We start from the raw sequence: 23,669 nt of genomic DNA, 5'->3' as shown, positions 1-23,669 counted from the left end.
AGACCAGGAGTTTACCTCCCCCTCTAATGGCTAGCATGTTTGAGGCTAGCTTGGACTACAAGTATCTGCCTTGAAGGAGGAAGGAGCCACTAACTCCGGTGTACACTCTAATGGGATAAGTGAGCCATGCCTCTTCGAGGAGAGGCATCAAGTGCTGAGCTCTCTAGAGTACAATGAGGTGGTAGCTCTGAGTGCAGTATATATGGTGGAGGGAGGCCAGGCATGGTGGTGCATGCCTTAAATCCCTCCTGCACTCTGGAGGAGGCAGGTAGATCTCTGTCATCTATGTTAGGCTCAATTCAGGTGTCAACATTCCCCAGGACTCAGCAGTTCCTGTCCCCTAAAAAGCAAACACACCACTACATATTACGCTGGGGAGAAGGGAAAGAAGTGCAGGGCAGGTGTCATGAGCAGGTGCGTCATTGCCACAACGCCCTCAAGGATGTGCTACCAAGAGGGCTATGGTTTCCAGGCAGGAGCACAGCTTGGGTGCAGACCAAGAGGCCAAAGTCCCAAGTTCAAGGCAGGCACGTCAAGGGGTGGAGTCTTAGAAGCCAGGCAGGGGACTTGACATTGACAGGAAGTGCCCTGGGTGGAAACCCTGTGTCCAGCCCTGTTCTTGGGACAGATGCTACTATGTTTCCTCCCATACCCCTCTTCTCTTGTCTCAACCCCAAACTGATTTCTGCTCTAGAGTCTGGACCTGCCCTGTTTATGTTTGACCTTGGGTTGGGGGGTGGTTCTCATTGCAGCTGGACAGTGATGACCTCCTGGATGCCCCTGTGGAGGCCCAAAGTGCCTTCTATGAAGGTCCTGGGGTAAGTGGCTGGCTATTGGTCATTGCCTATATACTACTGGAGCAGAAGGAGGTGCAGAGGCTGGAGGGCAAGCCTGAGCATACCCTGGGTGGGGGTTCAGGAACCAAGCTGTCCCACTATCCTGGCCATAGAGAGGGGCAGAGGCTGGCTGGCTCTAGTGCTTTTGGTAGATACTATGTGACCCTGGGGGAAGGGCTCTTCCCTGGTGGCTACAGAGAGCACTGAGCATATACTCTGTGCTTGACTATGCCAGACGCTCAATTGCTTCTCTCTCTGCATGGGAGGTTTGCACATACGTGCATGCATGTTTGTACATGTGGAGGCCAGGGGCCAGCCTTGGGTATCATCACTTGTTTCATAAGGGTCTCTACTGCCCTGGAGCTTGCCACAGCAGGGTAGCTAGCCAGTCCCTCAAGTCTTTCCTGTATCTGCCTTCCTACCACAGGGTTTACTGGATCCTCCACTTTTTAAAACTTATCTTACGCCTATTACGTTAATGTTTTGCCTGCATGTATGTCTGTGCATACTTACTGTTTGTATTTTAGAGGTTTATTTATTTTATATACGGTGTTCTGTCTGCGTGTACACCTGCAGACTAGAAGAGGGCATCAGATCTCATTACAGATGGCTGTGAGCCACCATGTGGTTGCTGGGAATTGAACTCAGGACCTCTGGAAGAGCAGTCAAGCTCTGAGCCATCTCTCCAGCTCCAGCTAGTGCTCGTAACTGCTGAGCCATGTCTCTAGCTGCACTTGGCAGTTTTTTGGGTGGGTTCTGGGGATGGTCAGACTTATGAGGCAAGTCCTTTCCCTACTGTTCATCTCCCAGCTCCCTCTTTCCTTTTTCTCCCTTCCTACCCTGCTGCTCCTGCCCTCATTTCTTTCCCTGGTCCCTGTCATCGTAACTGCCATCTTTTAACGTGTTGCTTTATGAATCAACCATATTCCAAATAACCTTTATCATAATGATTAGGTTTTAGAAAAACAAACTGGATTTTATAGACCCAGTTACAGCAGTGGCCGCTCTGTCTTGTTTTTTTCAAGACCTTTATTGAAGCTTCTGTATTTTGGTTTTCTGAGATAAGGTCTCTTGGGATCCAGAACATCCAGAAACACAATAGGTAGCTGAGGGATTGTCTTTAACTTCTAATCCTCCTGCCTCTACCATCACATGTTGGGATTACAGCCATGCACCACCAGCCCATGCTGGGAAAAGAACCCAAGTTCGTGCTCTCTGGGCAGGTGCCTAAGCACTAGACTCACTAGTCTGAATCTGAGGGGTTGACGTGCCCTAAGCCTATTTCCTGCCTATGGCTCTCTGCACCATATGCCTGCCGAGCTGTGTTTGTCACTGATGGTGGTCACATTGAGGAAGCATTGAACCCCACTGAGGATGGCTCCAGGGTGCCCCCCAACAGCAGTTGCTGTGCTGCGTCTATCTTTCCCCCAGCCTCCTGCTTCATATCCAACTTGGGAGTCAGACAAGTTTTGTGTCACATACTTGCCTTCCTGTGGCAGCCATATGGGGCTGGAGGGCTGGGTCATTCATTCTGCAGTGTAGTACCTGGAACTCCTAAGAAAGTTTGCTCTTATTTAAAGAAAGAAAAAGACCCAAAATCAGGTATAGTGGTGCTTGCCTATGATCCCAGCACTTGGAAGGTGGAAGCAGGGGGATCAAGAGTTCAGAGTCATCCATAGGGTCTGGGGAGATGTCTCAGTGTTAACAACAATGGCTGCTCTGGCAGAAGAATAAGGTTTGGTTCCCAGCACCCACATGGTAGCTCACAACTGTCTGTAATTCCAGTTCTAGAGAGTCTGACTTTCTTCTGACCTTCATAGATGCCAGGCACATATATGTTGTGCCTAAATACACAGAGGCACACATATACACATAAAATATATATTAAAAACAAGTCAGCTTGGTGGTGTGCTGTATACCTTTAGTATCAGCACTCAGGAGGCGGATGTGAGTTCAAGGCCTGGTTCTACAGAGCAAATTTCAGAACAGCCAAGGCTACATAAAGAAACTCATTCCTGGCGCAAGGCCCTGGGTTCGGTCCCCGGCTCCAAAAAAAAAGAACCAAAAAAAAAAAAAAAAAAAAGAAACTCATTCCTGAAAAACAAACAAATCCACTACCACCATCCACCCCCCAAAAATGTTAGCTATCCTTAGCTATAGAGCAAGTTCAAGGTCAGCCTAGGCTACACTAGGTTAGTTCTTTCTAATCTGGACAAACCCAAGGTCATCCTGAGCTATGTAATCTGCTCGAGACCAGCCTAGACTACATGAGGCCTTATCTCAAAAGAAGAGATTCAGAGCCCATTCTAATAGTACATACCTTTAATCCCACCATACCGAGGGAGAGATCTAGGAGTTTAAGGTCAGCGTGATGTATATAGCAAGTTCAAAGATAGTCAGGATGAAGTAGAGAAACCTTGTCTCAACCTCCCCCTTCCAGAAAAGAAGATTAGAAGTGAGGGGTATCCGAACCACAAATGAGTACCGTGGGTCTCTGTAGCTGTAGTTTTATTTATTTGTTTGTTTGCTCATTTTACCTATGTTGTGCGTGCCTGTGTGTGTGTGTGCATGCGCACGTGCTTGTACACTCGAGTTTACCACAACGTAGGTGTGGAGGTCAGAGAACAGCTCCCCGAGTCAGGTTTCTCCTACCTCCTTCTGGGCTCTGGGGATCTCAGGTTGTCGAGTTTGCGTGCAATTGCCTGTATCTGCTGAGCCATGGTCCAGTTGACTTTAAAAACTGCGGGCAGATCTCCATGAGTTCAAGATTACTCTGGTCTATATAGTAAGCTGCAGGTCAGCCAGGTTACATAATGAGGCTCTTTACTTAAAAAAAGAAAAGAAGAAAACCTTTTGCTTATTAACATGGTGTGTATGTGTGTGTGAGTTGGGACACACACATGCCATGGCTCGCGTGTAGAGGCATAAGGACAGTTCTAAGATGTCAAGAGTTCCCTCTTTCCACACTGGGACCTGGGATAGAACTCAGGCCGTCAGTGCTTTTACCCGCTGAGCACTCTCCTCACGGTCATTGCCGGGTTCCTAGCACCTGCTGCTTATAGGTGCAGATGGGGAAACCGAGGTCAGGTTAAGCAAGCGGCAGGTTGCACAGTGAAGCCTGCAACTGAGCCAGGGTTTGGTCTGTGCCTGGTCACTTTTAGATGGAAAGTTCTTGTGGTGGTCTTGACAGAAACCTCTGTTGACCTCAGCACTGCCTTCTTCTCTTGACTGCCTCCAGCTCCATGTGCAGGAAGCTGCCGGCAACCACCTGAACCCTGAGCCCAGCCAACCTGCCCCCAGCGTGGACCTGGACTTCCTAGAAGATGATATCCTGGGCTCCCCTGCAGCAGGAGGAGGTGGAGGGGGCGGCGGGGGCCCAGACCAGCCCTGTGACATTCTTCAGCAGAGTCTTCAGGAGGCCAACATCACAGAGCAGACCCTGGAGGCTGAGGCTGAACTGGACCTGGGCCCCTTCCAGCTGCCCACCCTACAGCCCGCTGACGGCGGGGCAGGTGCTACTGGAGCTGCAGGAGCTGCTGCAGTGACCGCAGGGCCCCAGGCTCTCTTCCCAGGCAGCGCAGATCTGCTGGGGCTGCAAGCCCCGCCCACTGTACTTACCCACCAGGCCTTGGTGCCACCCCAGGATGTGGTCAACAAGGCCCTGAGCGTCCAGCCCTTCCTACAGCCCGTGGGCCTGGGCAATGTGACCCTTCAGCCCATTCAAGGCCTCCAGGGCCTTCCCAATGGCAGTCCTGGGGGCGCTACAGCAGCCACTTTGGGTCTGGCACCTATTCAAGTGGTGGGCCAGCCCGTCATGGCTCTCAATCCACCCACCTCCCAGCTCTTGGCAAAGCAGGTGCCTGTCAGTGGCTACCTGGCCTCCGCAGCTGGTCCTTCAGAGCCAGTGACACTGGCATCTGCCGGCGTGTCCCCCCAGGGAGCCGGCCTAGTCATCCAGAAAAATCTTCCAGCCGCAGTGACCACCACACTCAACGGGAACTCAGTCTTTGCCGGGACAGGGTCTGCCACTGCAGCAGCCAGTGGGGCACCCTCGGGACAGCCGCTGGCGGTGGCCCCGGGCCTTGGCACGTCACCACTGGTACAAGCACCCAATGTGATTTTACACAGAACCCCTACGCCCATCCAGCCCAAGCCTGCAGGGGTACTGCCCCCCAAACTCTACCAGCTGACCCCCAAGCCCTTCACCCCCACGGGAGCCACCCTTACCATCCAGGGTGAGCCAGGCACCTTGCCCCAGCAGCCTAAGGCCCCCCAGAACCTGACTTTTATGGCCGCAGGCAAAGCTGGTCAGAACGTGGTGCTGTCTAGCTTCCCAGCACCGGCTTTGCAGGCGAATGTATTCAAGCAGCCACCAGTCACCACCACGGGGACAGCCCCGCCACAGCCACCCGGGGCCCTCAGCAAACCCATGAGCGTCCACCTCCTCAATCAAGGCAGTAGCATCGTGATCCCAGCCCAGCACATGCTGCCTGGCCAGAACCAGTTCTTGCTGCCAGGCACCTCGGCTGTACAACTACCCCAGTCACTTTCTGCCCTGCCTGCCAACGTGGGAGGCCAGATCCTCACAGCCGCAGCACCACATGCAGGTGGACAGCTCATTGCCAACCCAATCCTCACCAACCAGAACCTGGCAGGCCCACTAAGTCTGGGCCCAGTGCTGGCACCCCACTCTGGGGCACACAGCGCTGCGCACATCCTCTCTGCAGCTCCCATCCAGGTGGGCCAGCCTGCCCTCTTCCAGATGCCTGTGTCGCTGGCCACTGGCAGCCTGCCCACTCAGAGCCAGCCAGCTCCCACTGGCCCCACAGCCACCACCGTCCTCCAGGGTGTCACCCTGCCTCCCAGTGCTGTGGCCATGCTTAACACACCTGATGGGCTAGTGCAGCCCTCAACCCCAGCTGCCACCACTGGGGAAGCCACACCTGTTCTGGCCGTTCAACCTGCCACCCAGGTACCCCCTGCTGTCACCACACCACTGCCTATGGGTCTCCAACAGTCACCGGCACAGCAGCCTCCACAGGCCCCTACTCCACAGGCGGCCACCCAGCCTCAGGCCACCCCTCCTCAGGCCAGTCCAGGCCTGGCATCCAGCCCAGAGAAGATAGTCCTGGGGCAGGCGCCCCCTGCGGCCACAACGGCCATCCTCACTCAGGATTCCCTCCAGATGTTCCTGCCCCAGGTATGGGGGAGTATTGAGGGAGGGAATGAGGTTGAGCGGCAGCTGAGGCGGCTAGTGGGGGCTCTTGGGGATGCCCACAAGGTAGGGCAGACTGGTAGGCCAACTGACAGGCTGGGAGGGGCATACCTGGTGATCTCACAGACCAGGGAGAGCATCTCAGTGAGGGTGTGTGTAAGATATAGATGGGATGGTGACTGGTGGGTGGAATGATGGATAGGCAGACAGACGGAACACTAGAGGGTGGGCAGACAAAGGTTCTAGGGTCTGCCTGCCCTGCACCTCTTGTCAACTGTTCGCCATGAGATGGAGTGGGGGTGGCAGACTCAGATGGGAGCCCGTGGCCTCTGGGGGCCATCTGACCCTGTGTGGGTGGCCCCTTGCAGGAGAGGAGCCAGCAGCCCCTCTCTACAGAGGGTCCCCACCTCTCGGTGCCTGCCTCCGTCATAGTCAGCGCCCCGCCTCCTGCCCAAGACCCAGCCCTGGCCACGCCCGTCACCAAAGGAGCTGGCCTTGGCGCTCAGACCCCCGACAACCGGGCTTCCCCAGCTCCAGCTCCCCAGGTAGATGCATCCTGGCAGCCTGGCCTCAGCTCCCTGCTCGCTCTGCCCTACCTGCCTCTGTCTTGCTGCCTTGGGAGACACGCTGTCCTTTGTTCTTCACCCTCATATTCCCTCAATGTCCCCTGGCCACAGTGCACATCCAAGACCAGGGCCAGCCCTGGGAGAGTCCAGCTCTAGACAAGTACATTAAGTCACGAGGGGGGTGGTGCAATAAGATCAGGGCCATCCTGGGCTACATAGGGAGTTTGAGGCCAGCCTGGTGGGCTACATGAGACCCAGTCTCTACAACAACCAGAAGAACCATACTGAAATCCTCTGCTGCTCCTGAACAGGGCTCTTGTGTTTCCTTTTCAATGTGAGTGTGAGCATGACCACACATGAATGCTCTGCCTTCCAGTTTTATAAGATGCAGTGGAGTGCTGTGGTGAAGCTCACACCTTGTGTCTGTTGTTTAAACATGACCTCAGTGGCTGCTTTTTATTCTTCCACATGACTGTGTAGCAGACCATTGTGCAGGTATGGGTTGGGTTGGGTTGGTTTGGTTTGGTTTGGTTTTTTTTTTTTTTTTTTTTTTTTGCCAGTCCTTGTCCATCAACAAGGCTTCTAAAGTCATTCCTGGTCTTGTTATGAACGAGGCCACAGGTAACAGCATTGTGTGACATTTTGCAACATGAATTATTTTGTGGTCTGGGGTTTGAACTGAGTTCTGTGCATGCAAAGTAGGCATCCTGCCACTGAGCCACGCCCCAGCCCCTCACCGGGGGAGTCTAGGCAGGGGATTCCCCTTATTGGTAGACTCTAGGCAAGCTCCTAGTACTAAGATCTATCACAAGCCTTTTGAACATTTTTATTTTGAGAGTCAACTTGTTGAGTTGACCGGGGAAGTCTTTAATCTGTGGTCCTTCTGCCTCAGTGTCTCAAGTTGCTGGGCCCACAAGTCTGTATTCTACCACACATAATCTAGAATAAGTTCTTTAAACTGAATTTTTTGGCCTTCTATTGTAATGCTGTCTCCAAGCTGCCCTCTGTGGACTGTTGTTTGGCTTTGCCAGCAGCGTAGCATGCACCTGTCTTCCAGCCTCACTAGTGTATCGAGGTGGCCAGTGTGGCGGTTGTTAAAAAAAAAAAAAAAAAAAGAAGCGCCTCATATTGATTTTTTGTGTTTCTTTTTGTTGTCACTGAAATGAGGCAAGTTTGTATACGTTTGAGAGTGATTTGTTCTGGGAAACTGTTGCTGTCCTTTGCCATTTTCCAACATGGGTTCTTGTTGATTTGTGGACACTATCTGGATGTGAGGGAAGTGAGTCTTCAGATCATATATTGGCAAGGGTATGGATGGCAAAGTCAGTGTGGGTTTGGCCCTTGGACAGCCGTGGTTTTACATACAGGTTGCCTGTCACGTAAACTTGAACAATGCTTTTCTTCCATTTAGATTGAGAGTGGGGAAGAGGGCTTAGGTTGGACAGATGAGCTGATGTGTGAAACTCCACACATATTAGGAGTTTGCTTGTGGGGTTGGGGATTTAGCTCAGTGGTAGAGCGCTTGCCTAGCAAGCGCAAGGCCCTGGGTTCGGTCCCCAGCTCCGAAAAAAAGGAAAAAAAAGAAAAGGAGTTTGCTTGTGTCTGCTGTGGTTGTGTGCCCTCAGGTCTGAGGGACTGGACCCCTGGAGCTGGCATTACAGTTGTGACCCACCTGATGACAGGTGCTCGGAACAGAACCTGGATCCTCTGGGCAAGCCGCAGTGGTCTTAACCACCGAGCCAGCTCTCCAGCTCAATCCTGCTGGCCACAACCTGTGAATGCCCCTAACTGGCAATGCATGTAGTTGACAAGCCTTGGTCCGAGGGAATTGTGGGGCGTTGAGAGGAACGCTCTAGCATCTGCCAGCACTTCTGTCCCTGTACAACTTGCTTATTTCTCTTTGCATCAGTTTCCTTACCACTCAGGTAAGGATGATAATGATAGCAGCTACTTTATGGGGCTAGGACATGTGCACAAACTCACCTGTCTAAAGGGCTTTTTTTCCCCTCCCTTGAGACAGGCTTTCTCTGTGTAGTCTTGGCTGTCCTGGAACTTACTCTGTAGACCAGGCTAGCCTCAAACAGAGATCCACCTGCCCATGCCTCCTGAGAGCTAGGATTAAAGGAGTGCGTCACCACCGCTCAGCTTACTTGCTAGTTTTTTGTATGCTGTGTTACATCAGGCTTGACCAACACTGAGATAGCTCTTAATGAAAAGAAGCGAGGCAAATAATTGTAGTGGCTCACACCTGCAAGCCTGCCTGCCCCTTGGGAGTCAAAGGCAGGAAGACTCAGGTTCAAGGTTATCCTGGCCTTATAGAGTACGTTCCAGTTTAGCCTACAGGACATGAGACTTAGCAGTCAAGGCTCAAGCCTTGAATCCCAGCACCTAGAAGGCAGAGGCAGGCAGAGTTATGAGTTCAAGACCAGCCTGATCTGTATAGTGAGCTCCAGGCCAGCCTGGGCTACATGAGACTCTTTTCTCAAATCAAGAAATAAGAAAGGTGTCAGGCAGGGCTGCAGTCATGTAAAGGCTTGTTGAGGCTGGTAAACCTGTCTCCCAGCTCAGCCTGTGTGGGCGTCTGAAGGGACAGGTCACAGCAAGCTGTGGTTGGCTTCCCCCCAGCACATGAGTAGTGAGAACCAGCTCTGGGTGGGAGTTGAAGCCTGCTTATGTCAGTCTCGGAAGTGACATATGTTCATTTCTGGGGAGTTCCTGGTCACAGAAACTAGTCCTGAGGTGGGGGTTAAATATGGATAGGTGGCAAGGATGAGGGTGTTTTAGAATCTGGCGGTGAGTGTTTTCTACTGGACTTATTTTTAATGTGTATGGGTGGTTTTGCCTGCATGTATGTATGTCCACCACTTGTATCCCTGGTGACCACATACAAGTGTGAACTGTTGTGGGTGCTAAGAATCAAACCGTAGTCCTCTGGAAGAGCAGGCAGTGCTCTTAAACACTGAGCCCCTCACCAGCCACTATCCATCTTCTCCCCAGGCCATACAGCGTCTCCCTGTGTAGCCCTGGCTGTCCGGAAACTTGATCTGTGGACCAGGCTGACCTTGGATTTGTTGATCTGTCTGCCTCTGCCTTTCTGTCTTCCTTTAATGTTTGCCTTTTTTTAGTACAAATTCTGGTTTGTTTGTTTGTTTTGCCTACTTGCATCCTTTTAAACTAGGTTGCACATGTTACCTCCTGCCCCATAAGATTTTAAAATTTAATCCTAGGATTTTAGTGCAGTATACAGCTCTGGGGGAAATTTTCTCTTTACCTATTGGATCAGCCAGATGTAGTGTTATACATCTAGAATTGAAGCGCTTCGGAGGCCAAAATGAGACCCAGCTCAAAAACAAGCAAACAAAAAACCCACATTGTACTGTTAGCAAAGCTATCAGATTTACTGTGTACACGGGACTGCTACCTGATTCAGTTCTATACAGCACTTGATATGTTTTAAACCTATTCTCACATTTATTTTGCGTATACATAATTAGAGAACCTTTAGAGAGACTGCGAAGGTTAGCGTCTGTTCTCTTTTCACGCCTGTAGATTCCAAGGTTTGAACTTGGGTCTGTGGGCTTTCGACTGCATTCAGAAACCAGTTTAAACACCTACTCCGCCAAAGTCCTGTTTTATGTAGCTCTTTTACGCCCCCATGTGGTCATTCTCTGGAAAGTCATGTGGGATAATGAAAAGAACTAAGTTTTCTTGGGCACCAGAACACCAATTTGCTTTTACACCAGGTTATACTGTGGTTTTTCCATTTGTAAATAAGGCCACAGTGGATGTCCCTGTGAGCAAGGGTGAGGCTGTCTGTCTTCCTTCCTTTCATCCTTTCGAGATTTATCTACTTTCTATGGATAGGTGTTTGCCCACATCTATGTCTCCATTTACCACATAAATAACCTGGTGCCCAGGGGAGTCAGAAGATGCGGTCCAATCCCCTGAAACTGGAGTAAAGAAGGGTTGTGAGCCTCCATGTGGCTGCTGGGACCTGAAGCTGGGTCCTCAGGAGGAGCACACAGTGCTCTTCTGAGCCATCTCTCCAGCCTCTTTTACTCTTTATTTTGAGACAGTATCTCAAATTTGCCTAGGCTAACTGTAAACTCACTCCACAGCCCAGGTTGGCCTTGCTATTCCTCTTCATTGTCTCTAACCCTGTTTTCTTCTCCAGTGCTAGGTACAGACCCAGGGCCATGTACATTCTAAGCACACACTCTTCCACTGAGTTACCATCTGTTTTCTCTTTTTATAAATGATTCTGTCGCTTTAAGCTGATGCCTGTGTGGGTTTGTGTCCGTGGTTGGGTTTGCCTAAGGATATCAGAGATGTCAGGTACCCGGGAGCTGCACTTACAGGTGGTTGTGAATTGCCGGTTTGGGTGTTGAGCCAAGCTTGAGTCCTCTGGATGAGTGGCAAGCACTTGTAACAAAAAAAAAAAAAAAAAAAGCCGGGCAGCGGTGGTACACACTTTTAACTCCAGCACTCAGGAGGCAGAAGCAGGTGGATTCTGTGAGTTCAAGACCATCCTGATCTAGAGTGAGTTCTGGGACAACCAGAGCTATGTAGAGAAACCCTGCCTTGAAAAAAAAACAAAAACAAAAACAGAAAAAGAAAGGTTAAAAAAGGTGAAACAAATATTGTATCATTTGTGGGAAGATTGAATAAACTAATCAAAAAATATCCCAGTATCAAAAAATATTCCAAGGGATCCAGCGCCCTCTTCTGGCCTCTGTGGGCTAGACATACAGACCTGCAACAATGTAAAATTTTAAAGGACATTAGGACATGTCTGCCTTGCCCTGCCCTGTCCCTATGTCCCTTCCAGTTTTTTTGTATTGCGTAATCCCAGAGAAACAATAACTAAAAGTTTCTTTTGTTTAGCTGGGGGTGACCTTGAACTCTTGATCCTCCTGCCCGAAGCTCCCAAGTGCTGGGATCTACTGCACCCTTGAACCATGTGCTAGGCTAATGTAGTAGTGGGGATCTAACCCAAGTCTTTGTGCATAGTAGACTGACCAGCTACCAACTGAAGCACATTCCCAGGAAGTAAAGCTTTGACATTCCCCTGAATTGTTGCGGTGTGCAGGATTGTTAGGGAACAGTCCCTTTGTCCTGTTGGCAAGCCCAGAGCTGTTGATGTGTTCTCTGCTCGGAGCTGGCAGCGCTGTAGGGAGGGGGAGAGACTGGTTGCTTGCTCTACTTTGTAATAGGTGCGTTGTACCTCTTCATTGCCAGAAGTTAATTGGTGCTGAGCTTGGAAGGGTTGCTCAAAGTGTCCCAGACTTAGATAGAGGTCAGATGCTCTGGTGACTGACTCCATGCACAGGTCAAGGCAGGAAAGCTTAAGCTGCAGATTGCCTCTTGGTGTAGAACAGTGGTTCTCAACCTGTGGGTTGTGACCCCTTGGGGTGGCCTGACCCTTTCACAGGGGTCATCTCAGCTATTCTGCATCTCAGATAGTTACATTGTAACCGTAGCAGAATTACAATTATGAAGTAGCAACAAGATAACGTTATGGCTGGGGATCAGGACAACATGAGGAACTGTATTAGAGTCACAGCATTAGGAAGGTCGCGAGCTACTGGCATAGAGTGGGAGTTCTCAGGCTCTCTGGTCTTGGGTCCTTGTGTGTGCCCATGTGCCTGGCATGTGAAATGTGGAGGTTTGAGGACAGCTTGTGGGAGTTGGTTCTCTCTTCCCACCATATGGGTTCTGGGGATCAAACTCGGGGCATCAGACTTGGCAGCCGGTCTTTAGCTGCTGAGCCATCTTGCTAACCCTTGATCCTGGATCTTACACACGGAGCTTCCCATCAGTGGGTAGTTTTATGAGGCTGTGAGCAGGGCTGGAGCCATAAGAGGACTTTCAGTCTAAGCTGTGCCTCTCCTTGGCGATGGACTCCCTCTCCCTCAGCAGCTGTCAGTCCTACCCACTTACCTGTGAAGTAGGTGAGAGCAAGCCATGCTGTGAGACATCCCATTAGCCAGTGCTGGTGGCCTGGCCCGTGCTGTAGGTCACTGTCCAGATGCTGGCCCAGTCTTGGGTACACAGCTGGCACTCACTGGTTGCACAGTGCCTGCCAAAGTCATGACTTGAAGACAGTTTCAAGGGGTCAGACTATGGCCGAGGCCGGCATAGGAAAGAGGACGGTGGGTAGTATGGCTGATGGCTCAGGCACCATCTGGAAGTACAATACACACACACACACACACACACACACACACACACACACACACACACACACACACGCAGCTGAGGCCATGGGCACACTGAAACAGGCAAAAGGGCCCAGGTCCCAAGTGCAGTGCCCAGAACATCCACCCACACCCCCATTCCCCATGGTTGGCCATTCCTATTGCCCTTTGTCCTTGCTCCTGTGTCACGAAGCCCCCCACACTGGCCAGCAGCCACATGTCCTGAGTGGTGTCTGTGTGATGTTATGCAGGCTCCTCCCTGTGCTGTGCTCCTCTTGCCTCCTGCTCAGCAGCTTGTGGTGCCCCCACTCCCAATGTCCCTGCCACCGCTTCCTCTGTTGCCGCCAACCCGCATACCCTGCAGGGCTTGCCTTCATCTGCTGGGCGGGGTGTGCATGGGACCTTGCAGGGAAGATCAGAGGGAAGACCAAGGTGGAAGGTGTTTGGGGACAGAGGTGTGGGGAAGAAAGGGTGCAAGGGTGGCCAGGTGACGTGAGCTAGGAAAGATGAGCAGTCGCAGTGGGGTCCTGCCACGGGCAGGACTGGGACAGGCAGAGAATGGAGCTTTTGGGTGGGATATTGAAGTCTGGGTGAAGGGTGGCTTGGGTTACAGTGTCGTGGGAAAATGGAAGCCAAGGCTAATATGAGCCTGACTCTGCCTCTGCCTCCCTCTTCTACACAGATCCCAGCAGCTGCTCCACTGAAAGCCCCTGGCCCTGCCTCCTCCCCATCACTACCTCACCAGGCCCCCCTGGGAGACAGTCCCCACATGCCCTCCCCACACCCTGCCAGGCCCCCTTCCCGCCCACCCTCGAGACCCCACTCACGCCCTCCATCCCAGCCCCAGAGCCTGACCTGCCCACCCTCCGAGCCCACCCTGCACCCTTGCCCTCCACCCCAGGGTCCCCCAACTCTACCTGGCATCTTTGTCATCCAGAATCAATTGGGTGCCCCACCACCAGCCAGCACCCCAGCCCCCACAGCCCCAGGCCCACCCCAGCCCCCTCTGCGACCCCCATCCCAGCCTCCTGAGGGCCCATTGCCCCCAGCCTCCCACCTCCCTCCTGCCTCCACCCCTTCCGCTGTGGCCTCCTCCTCTGAGCCTTCTACCAGGTTGCCAGTCCCCACACCCCCTGACTTCCAGTTCCCACCAGGCCAGGGACCCCATAAGTCCCCCACTCCACCACCAGCCCTCCATTTGGTCCCTGAGCCCACGGCACCCCCTCCTCCACCACCTCGGACCTTCCAGATGGTAACTGCCCCCTTCCCAGCGCTGCCCCAGCCAAAAGCACTTCTGGAACGATTCCACCAGGTAACCGTCAGCAGGGACGCCTAACTCCCCCACTTCCCAAAGCTGGCCCCTTGCTTTTCCCTGCCTTGCGTACTATGTGTCCACACCTTTCCCTAGTGCATCTGGCCACCCCACTGTGATCCCATGTCCCACCCCTCAACTACCTACCCTTCCTCAGGTGCCATCTGGGATTATTCTCCAGAATAAGGCTGGGGGTACTCCCACCACCCCACAGACATCCACCACCCTGGGGACCCTCACCAGTCCTACTGCCTCTGTGCTAGTCAGTGGACAGGCACCACCTGGGACTCCTGCTGCCTCTAGCCATGCCCCAGCCTCCACACCTATGGCCACCACAGGTAGGGTGAGGAGCCTGCCTAGGCAAAGGGGTTGGGTAGAACTGTGTACCAGAGCCCAGGGTGTCACCCCACCCTCCTGGTACCAACAGGTAGAGGAAGGAGGGTGGACTGCCCAGGTCTCAGGAATGAGGCACTGGTGGGAGAGCTGCGGGATGGGAAGGGGGCTCACAGTGGAAAGTCCTTCATGTCAGTGACTCCTTGGCCCTCTCCTTTCCTCACCCCACCCCAGGTCTCCCTCCTCTACTTCCTGCCGAAAACAAAGCTTTTGCCAGCAACCTTCCAACCCTGAGTGTGGCCAAAGCTACTGTGTCTGGGCCAGGGAAGTCCCCAGCGATGCAGGTAAGTACGCATCTAGAGATTGAAGAGTGAGCTGGCAGGAGAGAGGTGAAGATAGGACACTGGGCAAGGGCGGCTAAGATGGTGATAAGAGCTAGCCAGGGGCAGAGGTGTGTGGATCTCTGTAGGGTCACAGGTGAACCGCCAATACAGCACTTTAAATGGGGGGTAGGACTGTAGCGCCCCTGCCCAGAATCCCCAGTGAGGGGCTGGGGGCGTGGCTCAGTGGTAGAGCCCCTGCCTAGAATCCCCCAGTGAGGGGCTGGGGGCGTGGCTCAGTGGTAGAGCCCCTGCCTAGAATCCCCCAGTGAGGGGTTGGGGCCATGGGTCAGTGGTAGAGCCCCTGCCTAGACTCCCCCAGTGAGGGGCTGGGGGCGTGGCTCAGTGGTAGAGCTCCTGTCTAGAATCCTCCAGTGAGGGGCTAGGGGCATGACTTGCACAAACCCCTGGATTTGACCCTTGGCATAGTAAAAAGTTTGAACAGACCAGTATCATAAACTAAGGATATCAACACTAGACTCAGCAGAGGGAGAGAGGAGACAAGGAAGGATATTGATCATGATGAGATTCAAAGGCCAACAGATGAGACCTATCCTACACCAATGGGCGACCCAAGGGTTTGTACCTACTTGCTAATAGCCTTTTCCCACAGCCTAGGCCACATATCCCAAGCAGATTTGTTTTCTTGTACTCTGTCCTTCCTTCCCTCACTCCCTCTATCCTTTTCTTCATTTTTTAAATTTTCTTTCTTTCCTTCCTCTCTATTTGAGGCAGGATCCTGGTAGCCCTAACTGGCCTGGAATTCACTAAGTAAACCAGGCTGACCTGAACTCATAGCTGTCCATCTGCCTCTTCTGTCCTTGGTGGTGAAGGTGTCTTGTATCTGAGGCTGTCCTTGAACTCCTACCTGTGCTTCCCAAGTGCCAGCTGTCCTGTTTGCTATCTGTTGCTATGATAATAAGACTCTAGCCAGCCAGATGGTGTAGCACACACTTTTGATCCCAGTCAGCACTCAGAGGCAGAGGCAGGTGGATCTCTGAGTTTGAGGCCAACCTACTCTACAGAGTGGAGTTCCAGGGCAGCCAAAGCTGTAACAGAGAAACACTGTCTCAACAACAACAAAAGATTGTAACCTACAAAAGCCTAGGGAAGGAAAGGGTTTATTTAGCTTACACATTCAGTCTGTCACTGAGGGAGGCCAGGGCCGGAACTGAAGCAGAGACCATGGAGGAATGCTGCTCACTGGTTTGATCAGTAAGCTTTCTTACAAAGCTTAGGACCACCTTGTCTAGGAATGGTGCCATCCACAAAAAGCTGGGCTCTCAATTAATCAAGATAATCCCCAAAAGGCCAGACATCAGTGAAGGCTTCCCTTGGGTGGCTCGAGGCAATGTGAGGTTGACAATTAAGGCTAACCAGGGTGCAGGCATATAACATCACACCTGGCATTCCCACCAGGTTTCTCTTGATGGACAGGGACGCTGTAGCTGGGGCCAGCTTCCTTTACCATCTATGTCCTTGGCTAGAGGGAGGATGTAGGCTGAGAAGGCTGAGGAGGCTTCTTCCTAGCAACACTGTCACTGGTCTTTCCTCCTTCCACAGTATGACAGCAAGTTGGGTAGCCTGAAGAAACAGCCCCTTCTGCAACCCAGCAAAGAAGCCTGGTGAGTACAGCTACCTACCCCAACATATCTGCCCCACTCCCACCGCTCCTCAAAGCACCGCTCCAACCAGTGTGTGGATTCCCCTTTGATCTCAGTTTTCCTTCTGCCAAGGGTAAGATAGAAGTGAAGTCAGTGAGGGGACCTTGCAGGCTGTTGACATCAGGCCCCCCGATTCTACAGTTCAATGTCAGGGTCACTGATTCTACAGTTCTTGTCAGGTGTGGTGGGGAAGAAAGTGAATGTGTGAATAGATTCCAGGCGTGTCCAGGCAGGCCTGTGAGTTAGGTGCACACAAGTTTGACGTTTTATAGGCCTCTGTTCATTGAATAGGTAGCAAGATGGCTGGCCTTTGAGCTGTTTTGGAGAAATAAATGGTGTTCTCCTGTTCTTCTCCCACCACAGTGTTTGTAAGCACTCACTGTGTGGGTTCCAAGATCACAGCAAATAAACATATCAGGAAATCTGCCCCATGGTGCCAGAGGGCTGATCTTCTAGGCTTGTCTGATGGAAACGTGGTCGTGTGATAGGGAAACCAAGCCTACTGTAGTAGGGATTCTGTAGAAAACCACAAGGAGAAAATGAGTAAACTCTTAACCTAACCCGCGCCTATGCAACCCCTATCCCTACACACTTTCCTAGGCCAGAGGCTGTGGCGAGATCCTGCCCGCTGGTGGCAGGAGGCAGAATAGCATGGACCTTAAGGTTCCCACCTCACTCCCAATTCCTCCCTTTCTCCTTTGGATCCTCTAAGCGGGAGTGATGTCCCCTTACTTTCCCAGGCTTCTCTTTCCCCCTCTGTTAACTGTTGGTCCATAGCCGGGGAATCCATGAGACAAATGGAAGGCAGGGAGCCAGATTGGCGCCTTTGCAGTGTTAAGTGTGTAGCTTGGGCTGAGGTCCAGGATCAGTGTCCCTGGCCCTCACCCCCAGCTCTGTATGTGTGGTCTAACCCCACCCACAGCTTCCTGGAGCATCTGCACAAACATCAGGGTTCTGTCCTGCACCCTGATTACAAGACAGCTTTCCCCTCCTTTGAGGACGCCCTCCATCGCCTCCTGCCCTACCATGTCTACCAAGGCGCCCTCCCCTCCCCCAATGACTACCATAAAGGTGAGGCTTCCCCACTGCTCTCCCCCAATATCCTCAAGTGCCCTTAGCTCAGCCACCAGCCCTCAGTATTCAGGCCACAGAGTGTGGAATGGGTTGAGCATTGCGTGCTTGCCTGCAGTTGGCCACAAGTTCCCTGTGTCACCTACTCATACCCCCCTCCCCTACCCCCCATGTGGCTTTTCTTCCTCCAGTGGATGAAGAATTTGAGACTGTCTCTACGCAGCTGCTCAAACGTACCCAGGCCATGCTCAATAAATATCGGCTTTTGCTTCTGGAAGAGTCCAGGGTAGGAGTCTCAAGCTGCTGGGGTCCCTCCCCTGCTGTGAACTGTTCTTGTCGGGGTGGTGCGGTCTCTTAGCTGGGCGGGAAGACGGAAAGGAGGCAGATGGTCTGAGCCTGATCACATCCTGCCAGTATCCTCTCTTCCCCCATTTTCTTTTTCATACGTCCTTTACTTCAACCCACCACAGAGAGTCAGTCCTTCCGCAGAGATGGTTATGATCGACCGAATGTTCATTCAGGAGGAGAAGACCACCCTTGCCTTGGATAAGCAGCTCGCCAAGGAGAAACCTGGTGAGAGGGGAGGGGAGGATGAGGCATCCCCTGCCTACCTGGTGCTGAGATTTCTAGCAGGCAGCCTGATGTGGTGGTGCACAGGGGAGGCAGAAGCACAGTAATCCTTGAGAGTTTGAGTCCAGTCTGGTCTACAAAAACAGGATTTTGTTGAGTGGCTTTACCTTTCTTCGCCACCAGGGGGCGCGAGAGCACCTCCTGCTTCCTTAGCCTTTTAGAATAAAGGGCTTTCCTGTCAGTCTCAGCCCGGAGGGGGGGGGGGGGGGACTAAGGCCCTGTGCCCATTCTCTGCTTTTTTTTTTTTTTTTTTTTTTCCTTTTCTTTTTTTCGGAGCTGGGGACCGAACCCAGGGCCTTGTGCTTGCTAGGCAAGCGCTCTACCACTGAGCTAAATCCCCAACTCCTGCTTTTACCACTCTTAAGAACGAGCCTTCCCTCTTGCTCTTTAAGCATCTTGTAAGCCTTCCCCTTTCTTCAAGGAAAGCATGGAGTCACACCCCAGCCCCTGCCTTTTCCAGAAGACCCCTTAAGCCTTCTGCATTCAGCTCCAAGCACCATTATTCTCTTTAAACAATAACAACTATGCCAGCAACGTTGAGCTTCCCACTCCCCCAGCCCTGGCCTCGCAGGAGTCAGGACATTAGTTTGTGATCTTTCTGTGTCCTTCAGGATATGTTCTAAGGCTTTCTGTCACAGGAAGGTGATGTGTCTTCTGAATGTACCTAGTGACTCTAGGCAGGACTCTATGATCACAAGTCTGATAGGTAATCTAGGAATACGTCAAAGCTATAAACAACTGCCAGGAGCTGTAGGCATGCCTACACATAGAAAACAAGGAAATAACCTGCGAGCACTTATTTTTGAGGTGCTAGTGTTTAAACTCAAGCCAGGCTATGACTGAACTGTGGAGCCACACCCCAGCCCCTCAGTGGGGGATTCTAGGCGGGGGCTCCACCACTGAGCCACACCCCCAGCCCCTCAGTGGGTTTCCTAGGTAGGGGCTCTACCACTGAGCCACGCCCCCAGCCCCTCACTGGAGGATTCTAGGCAGGGGCTCTACCACTGAGCCACGCCCCCAGCCCCTCACTGGGGGATTCTAGGCAGGGGCTCTACCACTGAGCTACACTCTAATCCTGCTTTGTTTTAAACTTCATTTTTCTAGAGACAGGGTCCAAGTGCCCAGGCTGGCTTTTGTATTCTAGATTCTTCCCATCAACCTCCCGAGAAGCCTTGGCGACAGATAAAGGCTGCTACACCCTGCTGGGGATTGCACTTTTTGCTTTAAATTCTTATTGTTCATTTCACACACTTGTAACCTTGTTGGGCAGTGAAGCTTTAGGGAGGGCTTGGGGTTGTTGATAAAGGGAGCCTGTAGAGTGGGTGACTCAAGGATCAGCTTGATCTAGATCAGTGATTCTCGACCTTCCTAAGGCAGCCACCCTTTAATACAGTTCCTGACCCCCAGCCATAAAAGTTATTTTCGTTGTTACTTTATAACCAATTTTGCTACAGTTGTGTATTGTAATGTAAATATCTGATATGCATGATATTTGACATACAGCCCCTATGAAAGGGTTGTTCAACCCCCAAAGGGATTGCAAGTCACAGGTTGAGAACCACTGGTCTAGACTCACCCTGGACCAGAAGATAAGATGTTCAGTGTATAAGTATCTCCGTCATCTTAGCTAACTAATGACCCCATGGGTTTTCTTTGTCCCAACTCTTCAGATGAGTATGTGTCTTCCTCCCGCTCCCTTGGCTTCCCTGTCCCAGTGTCTTCCGAGGGTCACCGGCTCCCCAGCCACGGCCCATCTTCTTCATCCTCCACATCTGGAACATCTGCCCAGCCCCCTCCTCACCCGCCCACCAAGCTAGTGATCCGGCATGGCGGAGCTGGCGGCTCCCCCTCAGTGACCTGGGCCCGGGCATCATCCTCCTTGTCATCAACGTCCTCATCCTCATCCTCATCCTCTGTCGCCTCATCCCTGGACGCAGATGAGGACGGCCCCATGCCCTCCCGTAGCCGGCCACCCATTAAGACCTATGAGGCCCGGAGCCGCATTGGCCTCAAACTCAAGATCAAGCAGGAGGCGGGGCTCAGCAAGGTGGTGCACAACACTGCATTGGATCCTGTACACCAGCCCTTGCCTGCTCCAACCCCTGCAAAAGGGGCTGAACCTCCGCCACACCCAGCTCCTCCCCCACTCCCACCTGCCACCCAGGCACAGATGAATGGCACTCTGGACCATCCCCCACCCATAGTACGCAAACCCACGGTGCCTGCGTCCTGCCCACGTCTACCACTGCGCAAGACCTACCGAGAAAACATGGGCGATCCTAGTGCCACTGAGGGTGCACAGGGACGGCCGCGGGGTGCGGGCAGCCCCACCCCACTGCCCACCAAGGTAGACGAAGCCACCAGTGGGCTGATCCGGGAGCTGGCAGCGGTGGAGGACGAATTGTATCAGCGGGTTCTGAAGGGCGGCCCACCACCCCCGGAGACCCCAGCCTCTGCTACTAGCCAAGGCCCCACAGAATCTGGTTGGGAAGCACCCATGCTACCCCCAACCAAACGACGCAAGTCTGAGTCCCCGGACGTGGACCAGGCCAGCTTCTCTAGTGACAGCCCGCAGGATGATACACTCACTGAGCATTTGCAGAGTGCCATCGACAGCATCCTTAACCTGCAGCAGGCCCCCGGCCGGACACCTGCAGGCCCATACCCCCATACGGGCCCCACGCCTGGCACCCCCACATCCCCAGCTCCTCTGCACAGGCCTGACGCCTTCCCACCCTCTAGTCACAATGGTGGCCTCGGCGCCAGGACGTTGAACAGATAACACTGGGCTGCTCCTGCAGCCCTTATCGGGTGCCGCCAACCCCACTTCCAGGAGAGCAGCCTGACAGCCAACCTCCACCTCCCAGGGGCACTAACCCAGTTCCCCTGACAATTCTTGCCTAAGTTATTTGAGTCACAAAGGCCTCCCCACCTTTCTGCTTCCACGTTGGCTAGAGATTTGGGATGGGGTGTGGGTTTTCTAGGGGAAGGTGGGCTATAAGGTACAACGTCCACCTGGCACAGCCAGGACAGGGGATACGTGAGTGTTGTCCAGGACTGGGCTACTAGGGTGATGCACTGGTAACATCTGAATACAAGGTCTTGTCTGTTTGGCTTCATGGATCACTGTCCAAGGCACTGAGAGCTGGGAGAGACCTTCAGAGAGGCTCGACTCTCATCCTGTTGCCCACAGTCCCTGGAAAATTAGGAAGCAGGGACTCAAGCCAGTGTTCCAAAGTACCTGCATCCCATCCAAACGTGCACTCGCCTGAGTCATCCTGTGTGAGTGTGTGCGCGCACGAGAGAGAGAGCGATTCCCACCAACCCCATCCCTCCAGAGGAACAAGACACGGGGTCTTCCTTCCTTCTCCCAAGCAGTCTTCCCTGTATTCTTCTTGCCTCCAGCCCACCACGCCACGTTTTGAAATCTTGGAGACAAAACTAGTACTGTAAGATAAAGATTTTTTTTTGTACTGTATTTATTGTGTATAACAATTTTTTAAGGGAGAATTCTGTACATCTAGAACTCTTGTAAATTAAAAGCTGATCCTTTTTTTTAAAACTGTACTCAGGCCCCCTCCGGCCCCTGTTGGTTTTGGGTGTGTTATTATGGGAATAGCGTTGGTGGGTTGGAACCAAGCCAATAGAGAGGAATGTCATATGTTGGGTGAATGTCCACTGGTCCTAGGCCATGTTCTAAGCCCTGTGGGGATGGTGAGATGGATCAGTAGATGTGGTAACATTTTCCATGACCCTAGTCTGATCCCTAGGACTTAGAAAGAAACTATGCCCTCAAGTTATTCTCCAACCACTACATACATGCAGTAGCACATTTGCCCCCCCCCCACACACACACACAATTGTAAGGGGTTTTTGTTTGTTTTTTTAATTAGAAGGTATTTGGAATTTCCTGTCTCTGAAACCAGTGCTGTCAGTTCTCAGTATACCCAATTTTGTACTGTGAGCTTTGCCTGAAAATGGTCTGAACCATTGGTCCAGGGGATGTAGGATTGGGGCCCTGGCAATCTAGGGTCAATAGATGGTTTTCTGTTCAAAGACATTTATGGGGCTACAGAGATGGCTTAGTGGTTAAGAGTGCTTACTGCTCTTGCAGAGGACCAGGTTTGGTTCCTAGCACCCACATAACTGCTCACAACTCCAGTTCCAGGGTTATGACACCCTCTTCTGGTCTCTTTTGGGTTGCTGAACATATGTGATACACATAAATTCACATGGACACAAACAGAGAGACACATAAATAAAGCTTACAGACACTTAGGGCTGTGGTGTGGTATGTGTCGATAGTCCCAACACTCGGGAGGTGGAAGCAAGAGAATCAGGAGTTCAAGATTCTTTTCAGTTACTTGGAGAGATCAAGGTCAGCCGATGCTATACAAGACCCTGTCTTAAAGTACAAATAAGTAGAGACCGAAGAAATGGCTCCACAGTTAAAAGCACTGGCTGCTCTTGCCAAGGACCTGGGTTGGATTCATAGCACCCACATGATGGCACATAACCATTTGTAACTTTAATCCTGGTCATCCGGTGCCCTCCTCTGGCCTCTGAGAGTACTGCAGGCACATGGGGCATATGCAGTATGCAGGCCACACACCTGTCTTAGGGTTTTATTGCTGTGAAGAGACACCATGGCCAAGGAAACTCATAAAAGAAAACATTGTGGTTAGGGGGCTGGCTTACAGTTTCAGAGGTTTAGTCTATTGTCATAGTGAGAGGTATGGCAGCATGCAAGCAGACATGGTGCTGGAGGAGCTGAGAGTTGTTTTGGTCGGAAGGCAGCCAAAAAAGACTGTCTTCCACACTGGGTAGAGCCTGAGCATAGAAGACCTCAAAGCACACCTACACGGTAACACACTTCCTCCAACAAAGCCACACCTCCAATAAGGTCACACCTCCTAATAGTGCCACTCCCTAAGGTCACACCTCCTAATAGTGCCACTCCCTAAGGTCACACCTCCTAATAGTGCCACTCCCTAAGACACATGAATCCCTGGGGCCCAAACCTATTCAAATACCCATGCATATAAAAATAAATCTTAAAAGATCTAAAATAGGTAAAAATTGAGGAAAAAAAATCTTGACTAGTAGCATGAGACCCTGAGTTTTACCCCCAGCATCCTATAAACTGGGCATGGTGTTACTCACCTGTAACCCCAGCACTCTGAAGAGTGGTCATTGTTGGCAGACAACGTTTCCAAAAAAGCAACAATTTGCTTGCAATACAACACGTGGGAGGCTGAGGCAGGAGGATCATGAGGGTAACTTGGGCTACTAAGTGGTACTCTGTTTTAGAAAGCCAAAATAAAGTAAGGCATATGTCATAGTTGTGTTTTACTGCTATGAAGAGACACCATGACCACAGCTACTCTTATAAAGGAAATCATTTAACTGGGCCTGGCTTGCAGCTTCAGGGGTTCAGTCCATTATCAGAGCAGGAAACAGGAAGG

General features: G+C 52.0%; 1 protein-coding gene and 1 long non-coding RNA gene across 5 annotated transcripts in view; one reads left to right on the top strand and one right to left on the bottom strand.

Moving 5' to 3' along the window:
* The window catches only part of Bicra (BRD4 interacting chromatin remodeling complex associated protein), a 77,564-nt gene extending 55,793 nt beyond the window's left edge, over positions 1 to 21,771 (top strand). For 2 of the 4 annotated variants that reach the window (XM_006228343.5, NM_001106226.2), the window contains 11 exons: positions 753 to 818; positions 4,075 to 6,036; positions 6,420 to 6,596; positions 13,497 to 14,126; positions 14,284 to 14,464; positions 14,694 to 14,803; positions 16,403 to 16,464; positions 17,426 to 17,574; positions 17,766 to 17,860; positions 18,045 to 18,147; positions 19,875 to 21,771. In XM_006228343.5, coding sequence (XP_006228405.1) covers positions 753 to 818; positions 4,075 to 6,036; positions 6,420 to 6,596; positions 13,497 to 14,126; positions 14,284 to 14,464; positions 14,694 to 14,803; positions 16,403 to 16,464; positions 17,426 to 17,574; positions 17,766 to 17,860; positions 18,045 to 18,147; positions 19,875 to 20,986 — 4,647 coding nt within the window. In that variant the 3' untranslated portion in view covers positions 20,987 to 21,771. The remainder of the gene's footprint in view (positions 1 to 752; positions 819 to 4,074; positions 6,037 to 6,419; positions 6,597 to 13,496; positions 14,127 to 14,283; positions 14,465 to 14,693; positions 14,804 to 16,402; positions 16,465 to 17,425; positions 17,575 to 17,765; positions 17,861 to 18,044; positions 18,148 to 19,874) is intronic. The other 2 variants (XM_006228344.5, XM_006228345.5) reach the window with 2 other exon arrangements.
* Positions 15,945 to 20,930, bottom strand: LOC103691043 (uncharacterized). The gene is made up of 4 exons (XR_001835677.3): positions 20,794 to 20,930; positions 18,040 to 18,144; positions 17,812 to 17,932; positions 15,945 to 17,019 (listed from the first exon to the last, which is right to left on the bottom strand). It is a non-coding gene; the product is annotated as an uncharacterized LOC103691043 (long non-coding RNA).
* Positions 21,772 to 23,669: the final 1,898 nt, after the last annotated feature.

Source organism: Rattus norvegicus, chromosome 1 (genome assembly GCF_036323735.1).
Source record: "Rattus norvegicus strain BN/NHsdMcwi chromosome 1, GRCr8, whole genome shotgun sequence".
Classification (NCBI taxonomy): Eukaryota; Metazoa; Chordata; class Mammalia; order Rodentia; family Muridae; genus Rattus; species Rattus norvegicus.
Note: the sequence above shows the minus strand (reverse complement) of the source record. Positions and strands in the feature narration are given on the sequence as shown.